This window comes from Drosophila rhopaloa, unplaced genomic scaffold (genome assembly GCF_018152115.1).
Source record: "Drosophila rhopaloa isolate 14029-0021.01 unplaced genomic scaffold, ASM1815211v1 contig_178, whole genome shotgun sequence".
Classification (NCBI taxonomy): Eukaryota; Metazoa; Arthropoda; class Insecta; order Diptera; family Drosophilidae; genus Drosophila; species Drosophila rhopaloa.
In genome coordinates this window covers 1,030,686-1,052,283 of record NW_025335059.1, presented here as the reverse complement: position 1 = coordinate 1,052,283, position 21,598 = coordinate 1,030,686, and the positions used below count along the sequence as shown (strand labels likewise).

Sequence of the window (21,598 nt, the reverse complement as noted above, 5' to 3'; positions counted from 1 at the left end):
GTTATTCATATTATTTGTTGTTCACGCGAACGATTTGTCGGTTTAGCAGTCATTGTATACAATATTTCTTAGGCATATTTAAAATACTCATATGTCTGATATTATACTTGTAATGCTTGGTTTCAGTTTAAATAGTTGGATTTATAGATTACATGAGGGACCTGATCAGGCGCTTGGGTTTTTGGTTAAAAATAACATTTGTTAGTAAATATATTTCCATTGTACATAATTTATTTGCTTGTTTCTGCAGCAAGCGCGTAAATATTAACAGTTATTAGTTATTATCTTTTTTTTTAGTTTGCTGTGCTTGACTGCTTCCATCGTTAAGCTCTTTAGATGTACGAAGTATGAATGAAGTTGTTTATCGTTTTTAATAGCCCTTATATTTGCTGTTTATGTAACGGGTTTCATTAAAATTCTCGGTATTTTGATATAGATATTTTTTGGGATTTGTTAATTTTTGATAATATACCTAGCTACAGGAGTTATATGCTTTATTTTTGTTTTTCATATTATTTTGAATATCCTTTCCTTCATTTTCATTACGCATTCGATCAAAGTGTCTCCTTCATTTGCAAAAAAAAGCCTCAAAAAGTTCCCAAAAAATTTTCATGCACTCAAAATATGTTCAACTTTGTTCCATTTGCTTTTGTTGTTGTGTGAGTGTTTATCCGTGTTTGTTATAACCATAATGCAATTTGAACTTTTGCTCATAACAATATATAATAATTATTAGTACATAAATAGGTATATATCTATATTTTTATTTATTTATATTGCATGAACAGGGTCAGGAGTTTAAAGGCGGACCTCCAATTTAGGACCTAATCTTTTTTTATAAGAAAACTGTATATGCGTTTAAAATCGACTACAGTTATCTTACAAAAAATTATATCATAGGCCTGTTTATGGACCTCTAAAAACTAAAGACCAACTGTTCTAGGTATTTATGTACCAATTTATGTCTTGTATTATGTATATATTTTTATGTGTATATATTTATTCTTATCGGAAGCTATTTAAAATGGCACTGCAGTAATTTTTGTTTATATTCCTATATAAGGTGGGAAAATCAATTAGTTGGGCTGCCATCTACTCCCTCTCCATGAAGGGAAGCGTGACGCCCGCTCCTAAATATTCTTCTAAACATCCTTTATCTCCTTCTCTGCTATAACAGTATACGAATTCGGGGCACCTAACTCAGTAAGGGATTCAGAAGATCCGCCTTTGGTTGCCCCGCATGTAATTATTAAAATATATGTATATGTTAGTGTATGTATATAGTATATGTGGTATTTGATTATTGCATTAAAAGCTTAGTATTCCGTTCTGAATTATTATTATATATTCCTTGGTGTATATATATAGGTTGTATAATAGTCTTTTTAAAAACCGTTCTTATTGCATTCTTATACTTATCGCTAGGCTTACGCTTAACTTTAACACATTTGCCGAGCAAATATTGTTGGTTTAAAATTCAATTTGCAAAGTTCTTGCTAATGTTCCCCCAAAAAGTGTCTCACATGTTCGCTTGTGTCTTTGAATACAGTTGACAGTACAATCAGTAATACGATAGTAAAAATATCTGTTATAGGGTTTCGAATACGAGTAGTATGGAGTTAGTTTAGAGTACAGTATAGGTTAGTTAATGCGTGGTAGAGATATCGGCATAAGTAAAGATATTTCTTCGATAGAACTTCCTCATTGTTTTGCACCTTAGCTGAGTTTAAAAATAATTACTCTGTATAGTGTAGAATGACTTAAAAGTAGACGTATAGATAATCAGATGACTTGCGTCAGTAAAATATGTTAATTTTTTTAAATATATGTATTTTGGATTGTTAATTATGTTGTATTGTTGCCTATTTACGCTTTGCATATTTTCTTAAGTTTTTTTCTGTTTTTACTTTGCTAAAATTTAATATTATCGGTTTTGCGTGGGAAGCGTTCGATTTTGGTTCCTTTACATTTCGTTTAAACATTATTTTGTGTGTTTCTTCACATATTGGATTTAATTTGTGATACATTTGTTTAATCTCCTTAACTTGCTTTTTAGTTTTATATAATTTCGATAGAAAATAAAAATGTTATTTTAATTAAATTGAAAAGCCAGTGTGGAAAAGTTTAAAACTGTTGGTTTTACACATATGTGTTAATTTAAAATTCACGTTCTGTTTGGTTCTTAAGCTTGTAAAAGCGTTAAAAACGTTAAAGTAAAACGGTGTAACATACGATCGAGATTGAGTCGCCAATTGATTCTTGCCGAAAAAGCCTTAAAAAGTTCCATTTAAAAGTCACCCTGCCTGGGCATTTCTTCATTTGTTCGTTTAATTAATAAAAATATGGTAAATTTCATAGTTATTTAAAATTGTTTACGAATATGTACGCGTGTATATTTGTGTGCTAGTGTGGGTATTTTATTGTATGTGTATGTGAAATGTGAGCTTGATTTTGCGAGCTAAAAACACCTTTTGTTTCCAATAGATTTTAAACATTTTGCTGGTTTGATCAATAAAATAATGGTTCTGCCTCCTCACCCACCTAATAATTATTAAGGCTATAAAATTAATTTAAAAAGATACGATCTTTGATTCGTCCAATGAGTGAGGTGAAATAAGGTCTTTTCTTGCTGTTGCAGTTGGAGCATTTCTGTTTTCCTATATAGGTAAGTCTTACGATTACTAATAATTCAGCTAAAGCACCATTTTATCTGTCTGTACAGTTTGTCTAGCTTAGGTTAAGATATTTCGCCCTTCATCCATAACTTTGCCTTTAAAATATATATGTTTTTTTGATAATACCCCACTCGTATTCCGATTCATTGAGCAATATATGGGGTTATGGTGTTTTTGGTTTTCATCTCTTATGCTCCGCGAGCCTGATGTCCATTTACAAACTATGATTTATACCAAATTCCAGGCTGATTTGGCTTGGTAGGCAAAGGATGTGGAATATACAATACTTTAATTGTATTAAAAGTAGTCAATAAGCTTTTTGATTTGTGGTTGGCATTAAAGCGATTTATGTGGGTGATTTGCTTGGGTTCTCCTCTCTCCTAATCGAAGGCATTATGTATGAGTATAGCTAGGTATTCGTAAATGGTTAGTAACAATGCACTAGTCCAGCATTTGTGGGCCTTGGGTTTATTGCTACATATACACCGGCCAGCGTGTGACCAGAATTTCCCCCGAGAACAATCTGGTCCTGGCCAAAGAAAACTAAGCTAGGTAGGCGCTACAACAGAAACCGTTACACTAAGAGGCATCCTTGTTTACCCTAGACCCGCAATCTCTCCACAGTTATCGTATTCGTTAATTAAAAATTGCTTATCCTCGAAAATCTATATTAAAAACTAAACAAATTCAACTAGTCAGCAGCTTTTTAGCCTTCTACTAACATTCCTCCCTTCAATTATTGTTATAATTACTTGGTTTCATATTTTTTTTCCTTTCGAAGACTACCATAAAATCCCTGTAGGTTCATCGTAATGCGTGTGAGAGTGTGTGATGTCCGACATAATGCTAAAAACAATTAATGCCTAAGAGTAATGCGTTAAAATGACACAACACCTGCCGCGTTAGTTTCGTAAAGTCTGAACTACTCGATTACATTGGTTGCTTTTGGTTTTTGGAGTATTTCAGTTGCTTGGTAAAGTAATTTGATTGTTTTTATGCCTAAATTCGTTTGAATTTAACTTTTGATATAAGACTAAGTTTTTTAACTTTGTTTGCATCTTAAGAGTAACAATCAGCATGGGAAGCGCAGGTTAGTATTAAGTTGGGTTAAGCTTGGATTAAGAGTTGCCAAATGAAACCAAGGCGAATTCAAAAGCGATTTTGTATATATTTGTTTGGTTGGTGAATACGTGTGAGTGTGTTATGATTTTGTTTTCGTGATCAATTTGGTTTTAAGGTGTACTTTTAGTCTATCTTCCCTATTCGTGTTAGGAGTACAAAATGAGTAAGTTTTAAATTAAATAAAGCCTTGTAATGTACAATATGTAATGTTGTGTTGATACATACATGTGTGTATTCTAGATAAATAAGCGCTAGCGAGATCCTTTCTCAAAATACATGAAAAATAATGGTAGACATAAATTATAAACTTATTGCCCGAAAGCTCTAAAACTGGAACAGCCAAAAAAGCTAAAGAAAGATAAATCCTTAAAAAAAGTTCAACAATCAATCAGGCATCGCGCTAATGTTCAACAATGATAATGCTTAAAACTAATCCAAAACAAAAACTAAACAATATATATAACTCAGGTTTGTAACAATTCAATGAGTAACAAAAAGGGGGGAAATGAGTTAAACGAATTTACAATTTTTAAAATGTCTTCTTAAAAATTGAAATTCCCTGATAAACGCTTAACGGACAATCCAAATCATATATTAACTCGTGTCTGGGTTCTTGGCTATTTAAAAAGAAACCACTTAAAATTCCTCAGTAATAGCGCAAAACATAACAAAAATGGTAATCCTAACCTCTACGCGGAAAAATTGGTCGAGACTCTTCCAGTTCCTCACCGTTTACCGCGCGGTTTCGTACGCTTAAAATTAGACATGTACAAATTAGAAATTATTAACAGCTTTCTTAGCCAAAAAGTAACTTGAGTAGTATGTTGATGAGAGGTGTGGGTAAATGAAATAGCTTATTTCATGTATCATTCGTTTAACATTCGAATGCCAGCTCCAAATGCTGATATGTAAGCATGATTATCAAAAAATATGAATGTGGGGGTCTTTTGTTTTGATCCGAGGGTGTTCGGTATGGCAGAGTCGACTAACACTAATTACCTTAAAGGAAATTCAATGTGTAAGCCGATCTAATATACACATTAATAAAATTGTGTTCACAATGATAATGACGATGATGAGCCCGGGTCTCCATCGGCTCCAAGAAAACTGTCTGCGAAAACATATGCGCCGTTTTTTCTACGTTGCTTAAAAGTCCAAAATTCCGCACATAGTAAGTGCGGAAATATCCGTTAAAACGGTGCGGATAAAAGACGTAGCAGTCTAGATAGCCTGATACTGATGTTGCAATTGCTGCTGATGCTTTTGGTGTTGACGCTGCTGATGCTGCTGAAAGTTGTACATCGATGTGGCAGCGGCATTGGTCGCTCCTGAGTTGCCCATCATGTTGAGGTTGTGGGCCTGTGACTGTTGTTGGGGCTGATGGTGTTTCTGCTGCTGATGTTGCTGGGTGTGCCCCATTTTGTTGTCGCCGTTAATGCTGTGACGGGACGAGGCCATCGAAACGGTCGACGAGGATGGTCCGATACCAACTAAGCTCTGCGACTTCGAGTTGCGCGTCAATGGCTTGTGATTCTTGACAATGTCGCAGCTGTGCTGCCACTGCCAGCAGCTGCGGCAAAAGTATCTGTAATGATAAAAATATTCACAAGTCGTCAATTAAAAATATTAAATGTATTCTAATTTGGTAATAATTTTACGCTATTAACTCACCGGAAGCATGACAACTCTCGGCAGTAGTATGGACCGTGTTGCACTCCGCATATTGAGCACAAGGCGTCCTCCAGGTAAGGATCCACCTGCACCTTCTTGGTGAACTTTGTGGTCCGAATTTCAATAAAGGCGGCCGACACAGCTTTCATGTAGGATCGAAAGTTGCTAAAGGTTACACGACCCGATCCGATTGGGTACTTGTACTTGTCCGTATCGATACCGGCGTAAAGCACGCCGTCGAAAAGATCATCCATGATTTTTCCTAAGCCCTCAGCAGTCAGTTTTCCGTGCAGAGCTCCCACAAATACAGTCTTTGTTGGGTCTAGTTTCTGGGAGCTAGAGCGCACAAAGTTGGAGTCGGCTATTATCCACGGAATAACCTCGACCTTATGAGTAAAAAAGTAATAGGAACAAATTTATCAGCTGCTTTTTGAAAGATTAATCCCTACTCACATCCTTGGACTTGATGCGACGCGAAGAGATTTTAAAGAAATAGTTGCTCCCGCTCTGAGAGTCATCTACATGAAGCACACAAGCCGACAGCAAGGCCCTAACCTGTTTGTCAGATTCGAATATGATGTACACATAGCCCTTGGGCTGTGCAGCCTGCTGCTCCTTGCCGGGCCACTCCACTCTGTCGAAGTCAGAAATTGAAATTAGTCAGGAACAGGATAAGACCGCTTTATATAATCTCACTTGATAGATCCAAACGGCTTGAAGATATGGATGAGCGACTGCTCACTGATGTCCCAGGGAATACCGCCGAGGAAGACCTTGGGAGAATAGTTGAGCATGCGGTGAGAGCGTGGCGGCAGCTGTCCACTCCAAGTGCAGGTAGCATCGCACAGGGCCGCCGAACTCCTGTAAAACTTCGCCACGCGGTCTAGGTGGCCATCGTTGGTAGTTCCGCTGCCGCCACCGCCTGCAGTCATTTCTGGCATGCCCACACCGCCGTTGGCGGATCCTCCCATGCTCATCAGGGTATTGAGATTGCTTCCCGCGACACTGCCCATGGTGCTGCCGGCATAACTCTGGAGCAGCTGGTTGATCAGCGGCATCTGCTGCGTGTGGGTCTGCAGCAGTTTCAGCGTGTTGATACGCTGCAAATTCTGCAGTTTGGCCAGCTCCATGTCCACGTTGGCGAGGTTTTCCAATGTGTAGTGGTTAAGACAGTTCTCGCTTCCTCCGCTGGTAGCTCCCACGCCCACGCCGTTCTGCTCGAAACAGTGCTGTTGGCCACCTCCGTTAGTGACCATCTGCTGTTCATAGTTCCTGTTCAGATAGGCGTATTGCTGCTGGAGCTGGTGTTGCTGTTGCTGCTGCTGCTGCTGATGGTGATGCTGTTGCTGTTGCTGCTGCTGCATTGATGGTAGTTTGTTGCAATTCACAGACAGAAGATTCTGGAAGATTAAGGGCCCCAAACATTATTATATAAAGACAACTTATCTAGCAAAAACACAATGGTGGTAATTACTGGTAATCAAGATGATCTTACCCTACAAAAAACTTTAGCCATTGGTGTCTATTAATTACAAAAAATTTGGATGAAGAATAAAATTAGCTCGTATAAATGTGATGGGAAAAAAATCCTACGACTATGCCTACTTTTTATAAATAATAGAAAAATCTAAAAACTATTGAACTTTTATGCAATGTGACTTAGTTAAAAATATTTTGATACTTTCATATTATTTTTTGTGCGACCATAATTATGGTTAATCAAGTGTAAAACGTAATGTAAACTTTACGATAATTCACCACCTTATTTGTCATTTTTACATTCTAAGGGCAATATCAGATACTTACAATCATATCCAAAAGGTTGGGCTCGTTTATCGACTGGCCGCTGTTTTGGCTTTCCGGTGAGTTGGAGCGCGTGGAGGCGTTTGCCAGACTCAGTCCTAATCCGCTGCCAGTGGAGTTACACAGGTTAGTGTAACCCGGCTGTGGCTGTGGCTGCTGTTGTTGTTGGTGGTAGAGCATGTTGATGGAGTCCAAGGATAGGCCGTTGCCGCTCGATGAGTTGCTGCTGTCGCTGCAAGGGTCAATTGGAGCTCGATTAATCACCGTGTTCAAATAGGACATGAAGCGAGTGGCACATTATCATATTTTGGTTATTACCTGACTAAAGGTGAACTGTGAAAGGAGCGATTGTAAATAGATGTAGGCGTACTTGGCGATAAGGGTGCAGAGCAATCGAAGCTGATGTTTGTTCTTTGGAAAGCCTTAAGTGGGTTACTTTGTGCAACATTTTCAAACTAAGTTCGCCAATTCACCCAAAAAAGAAAGAAAGAATGGAAACAAACAAATAAATTAAAATGAGGAAAGGAACGGTAACGACAACAGATAACTTCGCTGAAACGAAGTTCGAATACCCTTACAGTTTACTTAGTAGTAGAGAATTCTCGTATGCTTCGATTGGATTGGAGGAATCCAAAATAACTGCAAGGGTATTTTAAATTTGACAAAACACAGAGTGGGTCGATTCTTTGTGAAATATGTTTCAATTGTTTATTTTAGACATCTCAATATTCTAGGTAGATATATTAACCGAATTTTAAACCAAAGAGGTGTTTTGTTTTAATTTGTTCATCGGTCATCAAAAGGTTCATCAACATTATGCATATTTAAGTTTCTGTATTATCTATTTGTATGTATGCCACTTAATAGGCACAATGGATATTGATTAAATAATTGAATTGCCAACATCTTATTTTGCAACATGACATCAAAAACACTTTACACTCCAGTCTTTTTAATTAAATCAATTACTCATTTTTCGACCCACCCATTGACACACAGAGACAGAGACAGTGGGGAAATAGTTAGAAAATCATAAGACGGTTCAGTCCACGTGCGAGAAACACGGGTTGATTTTTAGAGGGGATAGATACGAGTACAAGCAAAAAGTTACGAGAATTTAGTGCAAATTGAGTGCAGTTAGAGAGAAGTAGAAGGTCACAACCCGAGGGCAGGCATCAACCGGGCGGGAGTTGCCCCAAATGGAAATTTGGCCTTACCTGGAAGTAGTCAAAACTGGACTTGGTGCCCGGCGAGGCCGAGGACTGAGTGGAGCTGGGCGTCAGTGGAGCGTAGACGGCCGCATTGGCGGACAGTTGAACGCCATCGCCGGCAGCCGCGGCGGCAGCGGCAGCAGCAGCGGCTGCCGCACTGGCGAGCAGCAGATTGTTGACGTCGCTGCTGCTGCCGTTGCTACCGAAGCTGGCGGATGGGTTGCCCGCCGGGCTGTTGCCCGTGGCGCTGCTTTGTCCCACAACTCCTGCTTGGCCCGATCCCAGTCCCGGTCCCGATCCTCCTGCTCCTCCTACTCCCGTTCCCGTTGTTGCACCAGCTAGAGCTCGTCCACCTCCTCCGCTTACTTCTCCGACCAACGCCGTGGACGATGTCGAGGGGCTCTGGCCAATACCGACCACCCCATTCCCACCACAGCCGCACAGGCCGAGTAGATCGTTCAGTGTGATTGGATCTGCAGGCAGAAAAAGAAAGATGGTGGGGTAAGTACAATGTCAACAATTATCGTAAAGTTTGCCCAGCCCTCGATAAATCAAAACTATTGCCCCTCAAGCACTTTGCAAATATTCGACAAAACTGCTAATAAATTAAGCGTACTGCAGTTGCTGTTTGTGTTGTCCATGTTGCTCTGGCCATTGCTGTTGGTATCGCCGTCTTGGGCCAAGTTCTGGGTCCCGACGCCAGCAGTCAGCCTGCCAAGGTCCTTGGCGCTTGCGTTGCTTGTGTTGCTTGTGTTGCTGCAATTGCTGTCGCTGCTGCTGGTGGAGCTCACATCGCTACTGCTGCCAAATTCAAACGAGTCCTGCGCTACCGCCATCGCCGACTTTCTCGTGTATGGCTTCTCGACTTTCAACATAGGTGTGCTAATCCTGATGGAATCCTGGCCTTCAACTTCGACTGCCTCTGTGTCAGCGATTTAGCGACTTATTAGACGTATACAATTTGGAGCTTGTTATATTTAAAATTTCGAGTGCTACTGTAAAATTTAATTTCCGCTTCTTGGTTGCAGTAGTGACAATTTTAAATCGAATTGTAAATGAAAATTTGTACAGTGGACCACGCCTCGGCAGTCCGACTTGTAACTTGTCTGATTAAATTAACTTAATAAGAATAATGACAGTGTATGCGAATTATGTGTGCCGACTTCTAAAAGTAAAAAACTATTGAAATGTTTTCTGTGGGATTCTGACATTCCTGCGTCCAACGACTTTGACAGCAAAGTAAAAGTTAAATCCATAGTATTTGATAAACCTTTTTTTTTTTGATATTATCATAAATTGTTTGTACATTTTATTTGTATTAAATTATTATTATAGAACATACTATATTTTTAATTAGACCTTCATTAGTCTCTTTTGATTTAGAGGTTAAAAACAAAAACTTTGAATATATTTCCTTGTTATAGTATTATCATACGTTCATATCATCTATTGTCACCTTTGATCTAACCACTCAAGCCGTTATTTAAAATCAAAGCTCACCATTGATGAAGGATATTAATCCATCGTCGTTGCATCTGTCCAGCAGATTGTGTTGCAGCTGATGCTGCTGTTGCTGCTGCTGGTGGTGCTCCAGGTAGGAAGTGATCGAGTGTTTCTGCAAAAGCTCCGCGGTGGAGCCTCCGCTTAGGGCTCGCATGTTGCCACCAGAACCAGTGCAATCAGGGGTGTCGTACTGGAAATAAAAAGAGAGAAGACCTTGTAGAGCGATGACATCAAGGAAGAGATTTTAACTGCAATCGTAATAAAAACAGGCGACAGTTGGCGAAACTTTTATTGTCTCTCTGTCTCCTTCTGTTTTCGGTTGTCAGGTGGAGGAAGGAGCACAGCCTGCCTCCCAACGGCAGCAACTAATGAATCGTTTATCTTTCACATTTCTTGCCACATGCCAGGCCACAAAGAGTGGAGGCAACAACGTGGCAACCGCACGAGGACAGCCACTAGGAGACAATGCCATCTCACCGCATCCTCCCCTGAGTTTTCCCCACCCACTTTTCCCCATTTTCCAGCACCCACAGCAGCCGACCCTTGTCGCACTTTTCTCTGAATCTCCCTCGCTCTCCTCTCAAGCACTCTTGAGCGCCTGGGCGCAATTAAAAGCGCATCAAGTGTCAGTGGAGCACACTTAAAAATGCCAAATTAGTGCAAATATTGTTATCAGGCACTCACCAAACAATTTAGCGCAAAATGGCGTACAACTCATTACGCCGGATTAATGCAGCCCACGAAACGGAACGAAAGCAAACGAATCGAGACGAGTGACAGCAATCGGGAGCGAAAACGGGTGAAGGAATGTGTCTGTGTGGGATGAATCACGAGGACTCGGATGTGGATAAAGAGAAATATGCCAAAGCCAAGGCAACAAGTCATTGTCGATGGTCGACGGTCAATAGTCAGCTGATGAGTGGGTGCCAAAGAGTTGCTCCAGTTACCCAAAAAGGATTCGCCAGAGTCATTCTCATCGAGTCCTTGGTTTTCTTTGGTATTCAGTCGGTTAGCAAAATGAATGTGGAATTTAAAAAGGATCAAATGGTTCACCCAAAAATTATCATATTACTAACAACATTGAAATCAATATAAATGATGTAGACTGATTTGATGATTTTGTAAAATTTCTATGTAGATTTATATATTTATCGATGTCAACTAATGTATCAACTATCAGAATAAATGAATGAAAGCCGATTAGAGATTTTTGTACCAATGCTATCACTGATTAACCGGAACAATATTGTCTTATGTGATCTAGGCACAAAAACTTTAATTAACTTGAGAAAACTCATTTGTTCACTTGTTTAGCAAGTGGAAATGATGCGCTTTTCCCGACCCAAATGGATCCAGTAAATGGTTAAGGGCACAAGTTAAAGATCTACCGTCACATAATAGACTGACAAGTGTGGGGGAACGAAAAGAACTTCCATCCGCCTGTAAGTTTTGAATGCCGGGAACGGAGCGACAGTCGACGGCTTCCTTAGTCTTTGTCAAGTTGTCACAACTATGTTAAGTACAAAACTTGCTATGGATTTAAAAATTGAATGACAACTTGATGAAGGTACGTGCAAAGTCGGAAATGGTACGAACATCCGAGCACACGCACGGCAATCACACATCCTCGAAGCGAGCGGGGGATGCGAGGAAGGATGTACCGGACATCTCGGCTCCGTTGAGGGGCGGCATTGTGGCCTATATGTGTGTTTTTGTGGGGGATTTCAGACTTCTTTTTAGCCTGCATACGTCACACCGCCCACCCACAACCCACACATAGTTACAACTTGTGGCAGGCGATAAAAAACGGCGTCAATGAATGCAAATTACAAATAGTCTTCAAGCTATTTTGTAATGCCGAGGCCGCGTCCGCATCCGCATTCTCATCCGCATCCTCCCCCGTATTCGTCGTTGAAAACACCAGTAAGACGCTAAAAGCTTTCGCTGGCGGAAATAGAAAAGGCGTCAAAGAGACTAACGAGAATATAAGGCCACTGCCTTTAAAGGAAAACAGGGATGCTCTTTCCAAGGATTCTTTTCATCATTTGTGGTTAAAAATGGAAATACGATCGAAAAACCTATGTTTCTAATAAAAAATGTTATTCAACGTTAAAACTAAAAAATGTGGTCTTTAGAGAATATCTTGATTAGGAAATATTAATTTGACAGAAAGAGGATTTTTAAATTTTTTGATTTTTAACAGAATCTTAAAGCTATAATCCAACTGAAGGCAACAATTTGTATAAATGCGGAAGAGCTGTGTAAAAGTGAAATCAAAAAGCGACACGTATTTAAGTGCCAAATTCTCGTTTTCCAATTGGAACAGCTCAATCAAGCAACGATACCCGGCCATCCACTACTCTCTCGTCCCGGAAAAAAGCCCATAAACAACGAAATTGAATACGACAAAAAATCTTAACCACCCGTTGACGCATAGATAGCACCCTGGTCTTTTGACTGCTCTATTCCACATGCCCCACCTCTTGCGATCTCCTTCAATTTCAGGACACCCCCCTATATCGATGCTCCTGTTTCAGTTTCAGCTTCTTCTCCTGCTGCTTGTCTTTTGTCGCCGAGAATTTGCAAAATTTGATTCAATGGCGTGGCTTTGCCCGAGTTCACTTTCCTCCACATCCACATCCACTCCTGCCAGCTGATGGCTACATGGAGATATTCGGCATCTCTCTGCGTCCGATCCGAAGATGTCAGCCAAGGGGCCAAGGAGCCGTTCCACCCATAACTCAGTAGTTATTTATCCTATGTCCATTTGACTTGGCTCTTGTGTTCCTTCTCCTTCTTTTGCCAGCTCTCGTTGTCCATTTTCTTTGGCTTTTCTTGCATTTCATTTTTGGCAAGCGATTTGCCTGGGCTGATTTCGGGTCTGGGATTTCGTCCTGGGCCTGGCCTGCATTTTAGCGGATACACTCACACACGATGTAGCATGCTGGGGGAAAGGGGATGAAAATCGTTTCCGGGGCCAGAGTCTGTGTAAAATTACAAGTTTCTGCTTTCAGAAGTCATACAAATTATTATGTTTGCATCGCTTACAACACTTATTAGATGTCCTGCTCCTGTTTTTCCTTCTTTCCCAATGACTCTGGTCCTCTGGCCCAAAAGGGTTTTCGGCATTAAAATTTGATGGCATGTAGTGATAAGCGTTCAATAACGATGTTGTCCTTGTCGTCGCCATTCCTCTCCTCCCCTTTTCCTCCCCGAGGGCCACTTCATTCGATTCGATTCGTTTCGTTTCGATTTCCCTCTGCCCACTGCCCTTTTCCAGTTCCCAGTGACCGCAGCCAGAGGTTAATGCACAGTTGTAATTTTTTATGGCCGATTACATGTTGCCAACTTGTGGGCGAAAACGGAATCACAAAGGGGGCGGAGCGGCAAAGAGGATGTTGGCGAGTCCATAAAGGATAAGAGTTATGGCCGAATGCATTTGAATTTGCCAGCGGTAATAGAGTGTTTGCATATTACGTGGCGAGTGTTTAAATCCCCTGAAAGCCAACCCCATCCTTTCAGCGGATTCGGGATGCACAATTTATGGAGTTCTGATCTATAAATTAAGGGGTGGGGTGAATTCGATTTGTGTGCGCCAAAGGGGAAATCAAGTAAATGCAACTCAATTTACGACAATGTTTTTATTTGCCAACAAAATATTGGCAAATTATGAAGTTATGTTACATGTTTGATTGTTTTATTGCTGGATTGGTTATAAAATTCCAAGAATTGAAAACTGTAACTGTTATTAACTTTTTAGAAATATTATAACATATTTATGGAAGACAAAAAAATATAATAATTTACTGTTTCTTTTTGTTAAGGTTAAATTATAGTATAGGTGAGGAATTAATCGCTTAAAACTCAATTAGTTTTATTCTGAGCACATGGTGGAGTCTGTATCTCAAAGGCTTAAGCAAATTAGGTAAACTGGACTTTTCTACTGGTCAGCATCCACCGGTGAATATGTTTAAGTGCCTGTAGTAAAAGTTTAACCAAGTAGATTCCCTTAGAATGCGCTGATGGCATAGAACGAAAGCGTTTAATGTTTGTAAACTAAAAACTATTCACCGGAGTCGAGACTCCTTCGACTTCGAACTTTTTCCTCGGGCCGCATGAGAAGTCGTGGGTGGCGCAGGGGGATTCGATAAGATGCAAATGCCTGCAGGACAGCAAGCAGTGTCTGGGTTGGGTTCCAATTCCGATGCAGTGGCACGTAATTGCTGCGCCTACGTATCCTGCATCCTGCATCCTGATCCTCCTACCCCTTCCTTCGAAAGCAGCTGCTGCTGCTGCCTTGTTTGTGTTGTGTTGTGCTGTGCATTTCATTAAATGCCAATGCCTGGGCAAATTAAATTGAGTTTTGAGCATGTCGAGGATGGAGTGCCATTTCATCAGCTTTGACTACGCGATGTGTCGCCTTCATATTTACATAACTGCATGCCTTCTTGCGAGTGCTGCTTGCTTGTTTTTGTATCCTCTGTTTTGTGCAATATGAAAACAAGACATTAAATGCCTTTCTGGATCAAAACTCAACTATCAAAGCGCATGCAGACGTCTTCCCGGTCGGTAGGACTTCCACCTCCATCACCACCAGGGCCACCTCCTTCTCTCATCTTCTATTCAGCGGAGTCAGTCGCAGTTGCAGCTTCCTTTCGCATGCAGCCCATCCATTTAATAATAACAATATCGTAATTCAGGCAAGTCACTGACAGCAGCAGCCTTTACATGGGCGTAGCCAGCCCCACCTCCTGCTCCTCATCCTTTCGGCAAACAAACGAGAGAAGCGTAGCGACATTTCAGTTTCAACGGCAACATTTCCGATTCTCGACGCTTTGTTGCCGTTGTTATTGTTTCTCTCGGGCGGCTGCGGATGGTGGGCGTTGGCGAGGGGTTGGCTCCAGGGGGTTATGGTGGGTGGGGCCAAGCAGCCGTCAACAGGCATTCAATACATGCACGTTTGTATGAGTGCTAAGTGGAAATAAAACACGCGCTTTTTCCGCACTGCATTATCTGCCGCTGGATCTACGGATCTGTTTCTGGTGGTGCTGGTTGGCGGTGCTCCTCATCCTTTTGCCAAATGGTGGTGCCGCTTTTAGTGATACGAACACCCACTAACGGGAGGTGCATGCTGCACATTTTTTAGGCAGCCCACCAGGCGAAAAGGCATAACTTTTCCGGGCCTACTTAAAAACAGAAACACAACAAAGTTTCAGGACTGCAAAAAATAAGCTCGAATTTCTGTTACTTCTTTTCGAAAATATTAAGAAATAATTAATTAGAATACAACAAATGCATTGTTAACAGATGATTAAAAACATCCTCTCACAATTTTTTACATGTTCCCAACTTGCCCTTATAAGTATGCTACACTAAACAGAAAGTAATACTTTTTTATAAAACTAACACAATTTATGCACTGATTTCCAACACCTATTTATCTTTGCTTATCTAAAGATTACATATAATCTCTTAATTTAAAACGGCGTTGAGATTTTAGAAGGTCGTGTCAGTGGTGCTACCCATAATTCTCCGAAACTAGGCCTGGCTTGAATTTTATGCAAAGTACCTCAATAAAAGTATTTTATGCAAACTTCATCAAGTCGAATGTTAAATACTCTACACTCCTAATAACATATTTATGTATTCAAAAACTTTTGGAAACTACTGTACATAAAGAGAAGTTGTATTACAGATAATTTATTATATTCATTATTTATTATATCAACTGAAAGGCAAGCATGATGTTTAACTCAAAATAATGACAAGTTTTGACGACAGAGGTTGTAACCTGCATTTTATAAGAAAAATAACTACTTTATCATGAGGATTTTATAAATATTCACCGAGTTGAAGGGAACCTTTGCAAGGGTATAGAAAACAAGAGGCGACTCCAACTGGGTGGTACTAGCCTTTTGTGGTTTGCTTTTTATTGTTGTTTTTGCACTGGCTGATGTTGCTGTTGCTCATTGCTGTTTGCTTCTATTTTCTTTTGCCGCATTTTTGTTCGCTTTTAATGATAACGCAACAGCATTGTGTATATGCCGCCGCACTACCAGCCTTCCTCCCACGACCCTCATTCTCATCCACATTGGCCAAAAGGCCTGATACCCTCTCGGCCACCTTTCGTCATCCGCTCAACCACAATAATGGTGGGCATCACAGGCGGAGTTCAGGGGTCACAAAAGGATGGTGGTGGAGGTGGTGGTGGTGGTGTTGGGGCAGGAGTGCACCACAACCACGCATGCCGCACTGCCAATGCATTAAATGCTAGTTGAGCCCAGTAGTGTGTGCAACGTCTGGCGAAGTAAATTCAATTGAATTTTGCACTCTTTTTCTGTTTTTTCAGTTTTCCATTTTATTTTTTCATTTTTCTGCCATATTCCGCACTTTTTTCTTCTCATTTTTGTTAAATGCCAGAGGCTCATATTGCACTGGGCTACGCCCTAATACCAACCAATACTCACTCCACACAACCACCGCAGTGCAACAAACGCACCCGGGTTGATATTTTCTTGGTTGTTATCCTTCTCGCTGGCGGCGGGCGTGTGATTTGCTTGGTATCGACATTTTAATGATGTGCCCTGGGGCTGCTGCCACCGCATTGTTGGAGAACGCCTCGGCCGCCTTGTACTTTTGGCATTTGCGCGAAATGTCGAGACATTCCAATAGTCTGACAATGAGCAGGAGTAGGAGCAAGAGTAGCGGAAGAGGGAGTGGCCATAGCAGCCTGGACATCCCAAGCTAGCCCAAGGCATATACTTAAGTATACATAACCAACTGTTAATGCCGCTCAGCACAATGATTTGCTCGGAATCATTTACCCCCCTCCATTCACTCGAGTTCGGGTTTGAATAATGCCAATGATTTGCCCGATGGAAATCAAACTTGAGCTGGCTAATAACTGCCATTTGCAGACCATCGTTTAGGGAGAGTGGCCAAGTATACGCTTAATTACGCAATTAAGCATATTGTTTATGGGATTTTGATTCGTGCAACAGGTAGTTTATAAATTGAAAAGCATTATGAATTTTGGTTCCGTATCGTATTGTTTGCCAAATCAACCAAAGTATCTTCGCTTTTTATAATGTTCAGTTTTATCTTTTATATTTTCAAGAACAATATCTGTTTGAATCACCAGAAAATCATCCGATTCAGTTTCAATCACTCATTTTTTCGAAAAGCTATTATATCATTCGAATTATGCCCAAAATATATTTAGATCTACTTATTTAAATATAAATTCAGGCAGAAATCGATCCAGACAGCTGGCTACAAAGGAACCTCTGCTGTCTTAGGAAAAAACATCCTTTTAACAACTCCCCGGAGCAATTGATGGAATGACCTGCACTGAACTCCACTTGGACTATCATCTTCTACGGACGCTGAGCGAAGGACAATAAAGAAAATGCTCTACGAAACGATGTCACAGCAGGATATGAATGTGAATATGCTCGTATGCAGAGAAGGACATCACACATCCCACAGCTTAAAATGGCAAATAAAATGTACAGCATTTCTTATGACCGACAAATTTTCCGTTGTGACCCCCCACATTATTTATAGGCATTTTAAACAGCGGGCAATGGCGCAATGGAAATGAATGCAAAAAATATAAATAATATGAAAGGGGGAAGGACATTAAGTACACGCCACGTTGGCATGAAGTAGACGCATTTTAGACATTACCAGCAAATAAATATGAATGTACAGCAATACACCAAGGGGGATATACTCTGCTTACACGACGAAATTGACATTTTGCATTTAGTTATTCAGATGGGTCTATTTTGATCTTTTTTTCTACCATTTTGCTGGCGCTGCTGGCAACCACAATAAAATGAGAAGAAAAATTGCATAATAACCCCTTTGAAATCGTCGGATTATCCTTAAATATTTGTGTAAACATTGTAACAAATGCTCAGCTCCATTGTCAGCCAACTCGGGCCACGGATGCAGCACAGGACACACCACCTCCATCTCCGCCTCCTTGAAAGCCATCCCCAATCCATTGACGTAGTCAAGGCGGCTTTTCCTCAACCCCTGTGCGTCGTTTGTCGTCAAATGCCTGAATGATGAGCAATAGACGGGTCCGGGTCTCCTGTCACAGTCGACAATGAGCAACTTTTTGCGAAGGCGAAAGACGTGGCAAGGATACAAACGGGTGGCGAAGACGCAGCCAACAATGGGACCAAGTGCTCCGTCGGGGGAAAGCGTCTTAAAAAACCTGTCACACATATTGACAGTCGCTTTTGGATCGCTTAAATCAAGTCTGGGGTCGGGACATGGGCTGAATGGTCGGGTTGGTTAGCATGTGCGTATCAGCATAAAGGATATTGTAATGATTATAATTCGCATGTGGAGGTGAAGGGCAATTGCCGCATCTGACATAATTTTGATGTGTATTGATTTGATGTGAAGTGGATTGTCAGGCAGCATAATTAATTTTGCTGGGAATAAAAAAACTTCATGACGGGACAATTAATCATTTGGAATGTAGAGGGCGAAATTCCGTCTAATAATTGTCTTAATAAGATGTTCTGATTGCTAAGAGTATTATAAATAGAAATCTGAACTTAAAAACAAAATTTACAGCGTTCAAATCTCTCTGAAACTTATTACAAATATGCATTCTAAAGGAGTATTAACATTTAAATTTATCTATTTTACTCTTTTAGTTCTGATATATTTTTATAAGACAGATTTCACACCTTCAGTGGTACCTACTTAATACAACAAAATAAAATAAAATAATATAAACATAATATTTAATTTTAAAAGGTTTGAACCTTGTTAACCAATATGTTTTCAAGAGATACAAAGCATTAGCCGTGTAGCCTTTCTAAAACAGTGCAACCACTTTACGCTGTTCGTCCTGATTCGCCAAAGCTCCCTGTTTTTCTCAACGCTCTGCGACCAGCGCTTTTTTGTCCCTCGGAGTGTCCTAATCGAATTATCTCATTTAAGTGAATTAAAAAACATATAAAGGCGAGCAAAATTAAATCACGCAACTATTTTGCGCAACAAAGAGTACAATTAAACGCACAACCGGCAGCAGCAAGGACGAAGAGGAGGCGCAGCAGAGTCTGGCGCACAAAACGCCGCAAGTTTAATCGAATTTAACTACTCATAATGTGCAACAGACGTGGGCGGAAGGGAGGGGGAGGTAGGTGGTTAGGTGGTAAACTCCCAGAATTAAGGCGTAAAGTTGGGCTCTAATCTTATTAGGATCATCCCGGGCCAGGCACTCACGAATCCCAATTGGGTAGGTAAGTTAAAAACCAGCTGATGACGCTCTCTCCCTCTCTCCCTATCTCTCTCTCTGCGACTCCAGTCGTACGTGAGCGTTTCAATTACCGCTCTGGAGTGCGAATGGGTTTTATTATTATTTACATACCTGTTGCAGCAGGGGCATTGTTTTGAATAAAAATTCCAATTTCCACACTTGTTCACGTTGTGCTCCTTGCTCGTTCGTGCTCGTTCGTGTTCGTTCGCCTTTGGCAGGAGCATCCGCACACTGACAAAGCGGCAAAACAGATGTCACCACTTCCGCCTCTCGTCCTTTTCTTCTCTTTTCCTCTTCCACAGCCGGTGGAGAGTCCTTTCGCGCACTCTCTTTCTCTCTCTCTCCTGCGCAGTCTTTTTTGGTTGCAGTTGTCTGCGGTTTGAGTTGGAGTTCGAGTTGGCTGTGGTTGGAGTTAGACTGACAAGCTAAGCCTCGGGCAAGGAGTCTGGTTTTTGTTGTTATTGTTCTTTGGGCTCCACAGGATAACGCGAGTGTGTGAGTGATAGGGGGGACAACCAAGACAGCTGGCAGATGTGGCCGTATCAGCAGCAAATAGTCATCGATTCATTATTCCGCCTCGTCAACGATGTAAATTTCTAAAGGCCTGAAAATATCATAAGCTTCAATTAATAATTAGGTACTACCAACTCTTTGTAGTTTCCAAATCACTGGAGTTTAAAGAAAACACACGCGTACGCACTTGAGCGTTAAATGCCGTAAATCGATCAAGGCGTATCCCTCTCTTTCTCTCTATCCCACTTGCTCGCTGGACCCGGCTAACTGTAATTAACTGTAATCCTGGGTCGTTTACTTTAAAAGTCCCCTTTTATGGTCGCCAATAACACAAACTATGCATTATCCTTTTGGGTGGTAATCCTTTCGGAAGCTGTGTGTTGAGCGAACCTATTATTAGAGCCATAAATCAGCATGAAATGAGCAGCGGCAGCGAAGTTGGAGTTGTAAAATGGAGATGGAGCCAAGCCCTGTCTCGCTCTCTCTCTCCACTCTCTCCTTCTCTCTCTCTGTGCGTAGAATAATGGGTAGTAAGAATAAATGCGTGCACGGAAAGAAAATTGTTTTAATTGATGATCAGTTTCAGTAATTTACTTATAATTTTTGGAACTGAACATTTCTAAAAATGTAGCTTGAAATTATAATATTGCCTGAACTTCTGTTATTATGCCATTTTAGGAGAGAAAATATATAATTCACACCAATCAAACAATAATAACAAATCAAAATAATATGACCTGCGCATATCGAGTTTCTTTTTTTTCTTGTGTAGTTGAGGAGGCGATTTTTTTTTGTTGTTTTTGAGGAGATGACGTGAGCCAAAGGCAATAGCAAAAAAAGTAGGAACCAACAGGATATACTAGTAGTGTGTAGTTGTAAAGTTGTAAAATGCGCACGGTGAGAATGAGAGAACGTCAAATGAGCCGCTGCCCTGCTTTTCTAGGAACTATTCTACACATTGCCTGATTTTTCCAGTCAACAATTTGTTGTGCCGGCAAATACCAATACATACCAAGGATTCGCAAAAACACGCGCCTCGCGCATAAATTCGTGTGAATTTAATTTTAATTCCACACCCGCAATCGCTTCCCGTTTCTTTTGTCGTCCGCCAAGCACATTTTTACACACACTCGCACACACGCCGTCAAAGGAACAGTTACTTTTGCCTTGCACGCCCTTTAACGTTTGCCGTCTCTCTTCCTTCCTCTGCTATTTCGCCGAAACTTCCCAGTCACTGATGCATTTTTTTTACTATTAAACTATTTTGATTGTTAAATATTTCGATTGCTGAATGGGGCGGCGTTTTAATTTGGCTAAAACGTTAGCTTTAATTTTCTGCGAACTTTGCCGGGGCAACACAAATTAATACAAGAAACTAAATATCATCCCGTGATATTTTATTCTCAGATTTTTGTCGGGATTTTTTTGATATTGTGGGCAAGCCACGGCCTACAACGCTGCTTAAATAGACTTTCGAAGGCTCCGGCGACCGAACCTTGTACAACCGCTCTCTCGAACTAGCCCGCTCTCTTTTGTTCGACAGAGCTTCCGGTTTTTTTTTCTAAAAAGGGAAATAAAACTGTTGAAAAAGAGTTCAATTTTATATTGTAGAAAATCACGTTTCACCTTTGGAAATATGTATGTTGGTCAATCAATAGAAAAAAAGACGTAATGTTATTATATCAAAATAAAATCCTTTTATCCACGAATATACAAACAATTATAGAAATAGAAGTAAGTATCATTTGTAATGTTGAGTTTTGAACACAAAAATATACATACCTATAAATTTGTAATTAATCAAATTATTTTAA

General features: G+C 40.5%; 1 protein-coding gene across 3 annotated transcripts; it reads right to left on the bottom strand.

Annotated features, from left to right (window-relative positions):
- Positions 1-3,823: 3,823 nt before the first annotated feature.
- On the bottom strand, positions 3,824-21,204 carry LOC108051548 (cytoplasmic polyadenylation element-binding protein 1). Of its 3 annotated transcripts, XM_017133681.2 has the most exons (10): positions 20,797-21,204; positions 19,383-19,875; positions 9,983-10,175; positions 8,489-8,955; positions 7,590-7,726; positions 7,275-7,503; positions 6,165-6,868; positions 5,922-6,102; positions 5,469-5,854; positions 3,824-5,382 (listed from the first exon to the last, which is right to left on the bottom strand). In XM_017133681.2, the coding sequence occupies exons 2-10, from the start codon at positions 19,398-19,400 to the stop codon at positions 5,019-5,021; spliced, it is 2,679 nt and encodes an 892-aa protein (XP_016989170.1). In that variant the 5' UTR covers positions 19,401-19,875; positions 20,797-21,204; the 3' UTR covers positions 3,824-5,018. The 3 variants fall into 3 exon arrangements, with proteins under 3 accessions (XP_016989170.1, XP_016989169.1, XP_016989171.2); XM_017133680.2 differs by lacking the exons at positions 9,983-10,175; positions 19,383-19,875; positions 20,797-21,204 and adding an exon at positions 9,099-9,676; XM_017133682.2 differs by lacking the exons at positions 7,275-7,503; positions 7,590-7,726; positions 8,489-8,955; ... (1 more) ...; positions 19,383-19,875; positions 20,797-21,204 and adding an exon at positions 6,964-7,078.
- Between the last annotated feature and the right edge of the window lie 394 nt (positions 21,205-21,598).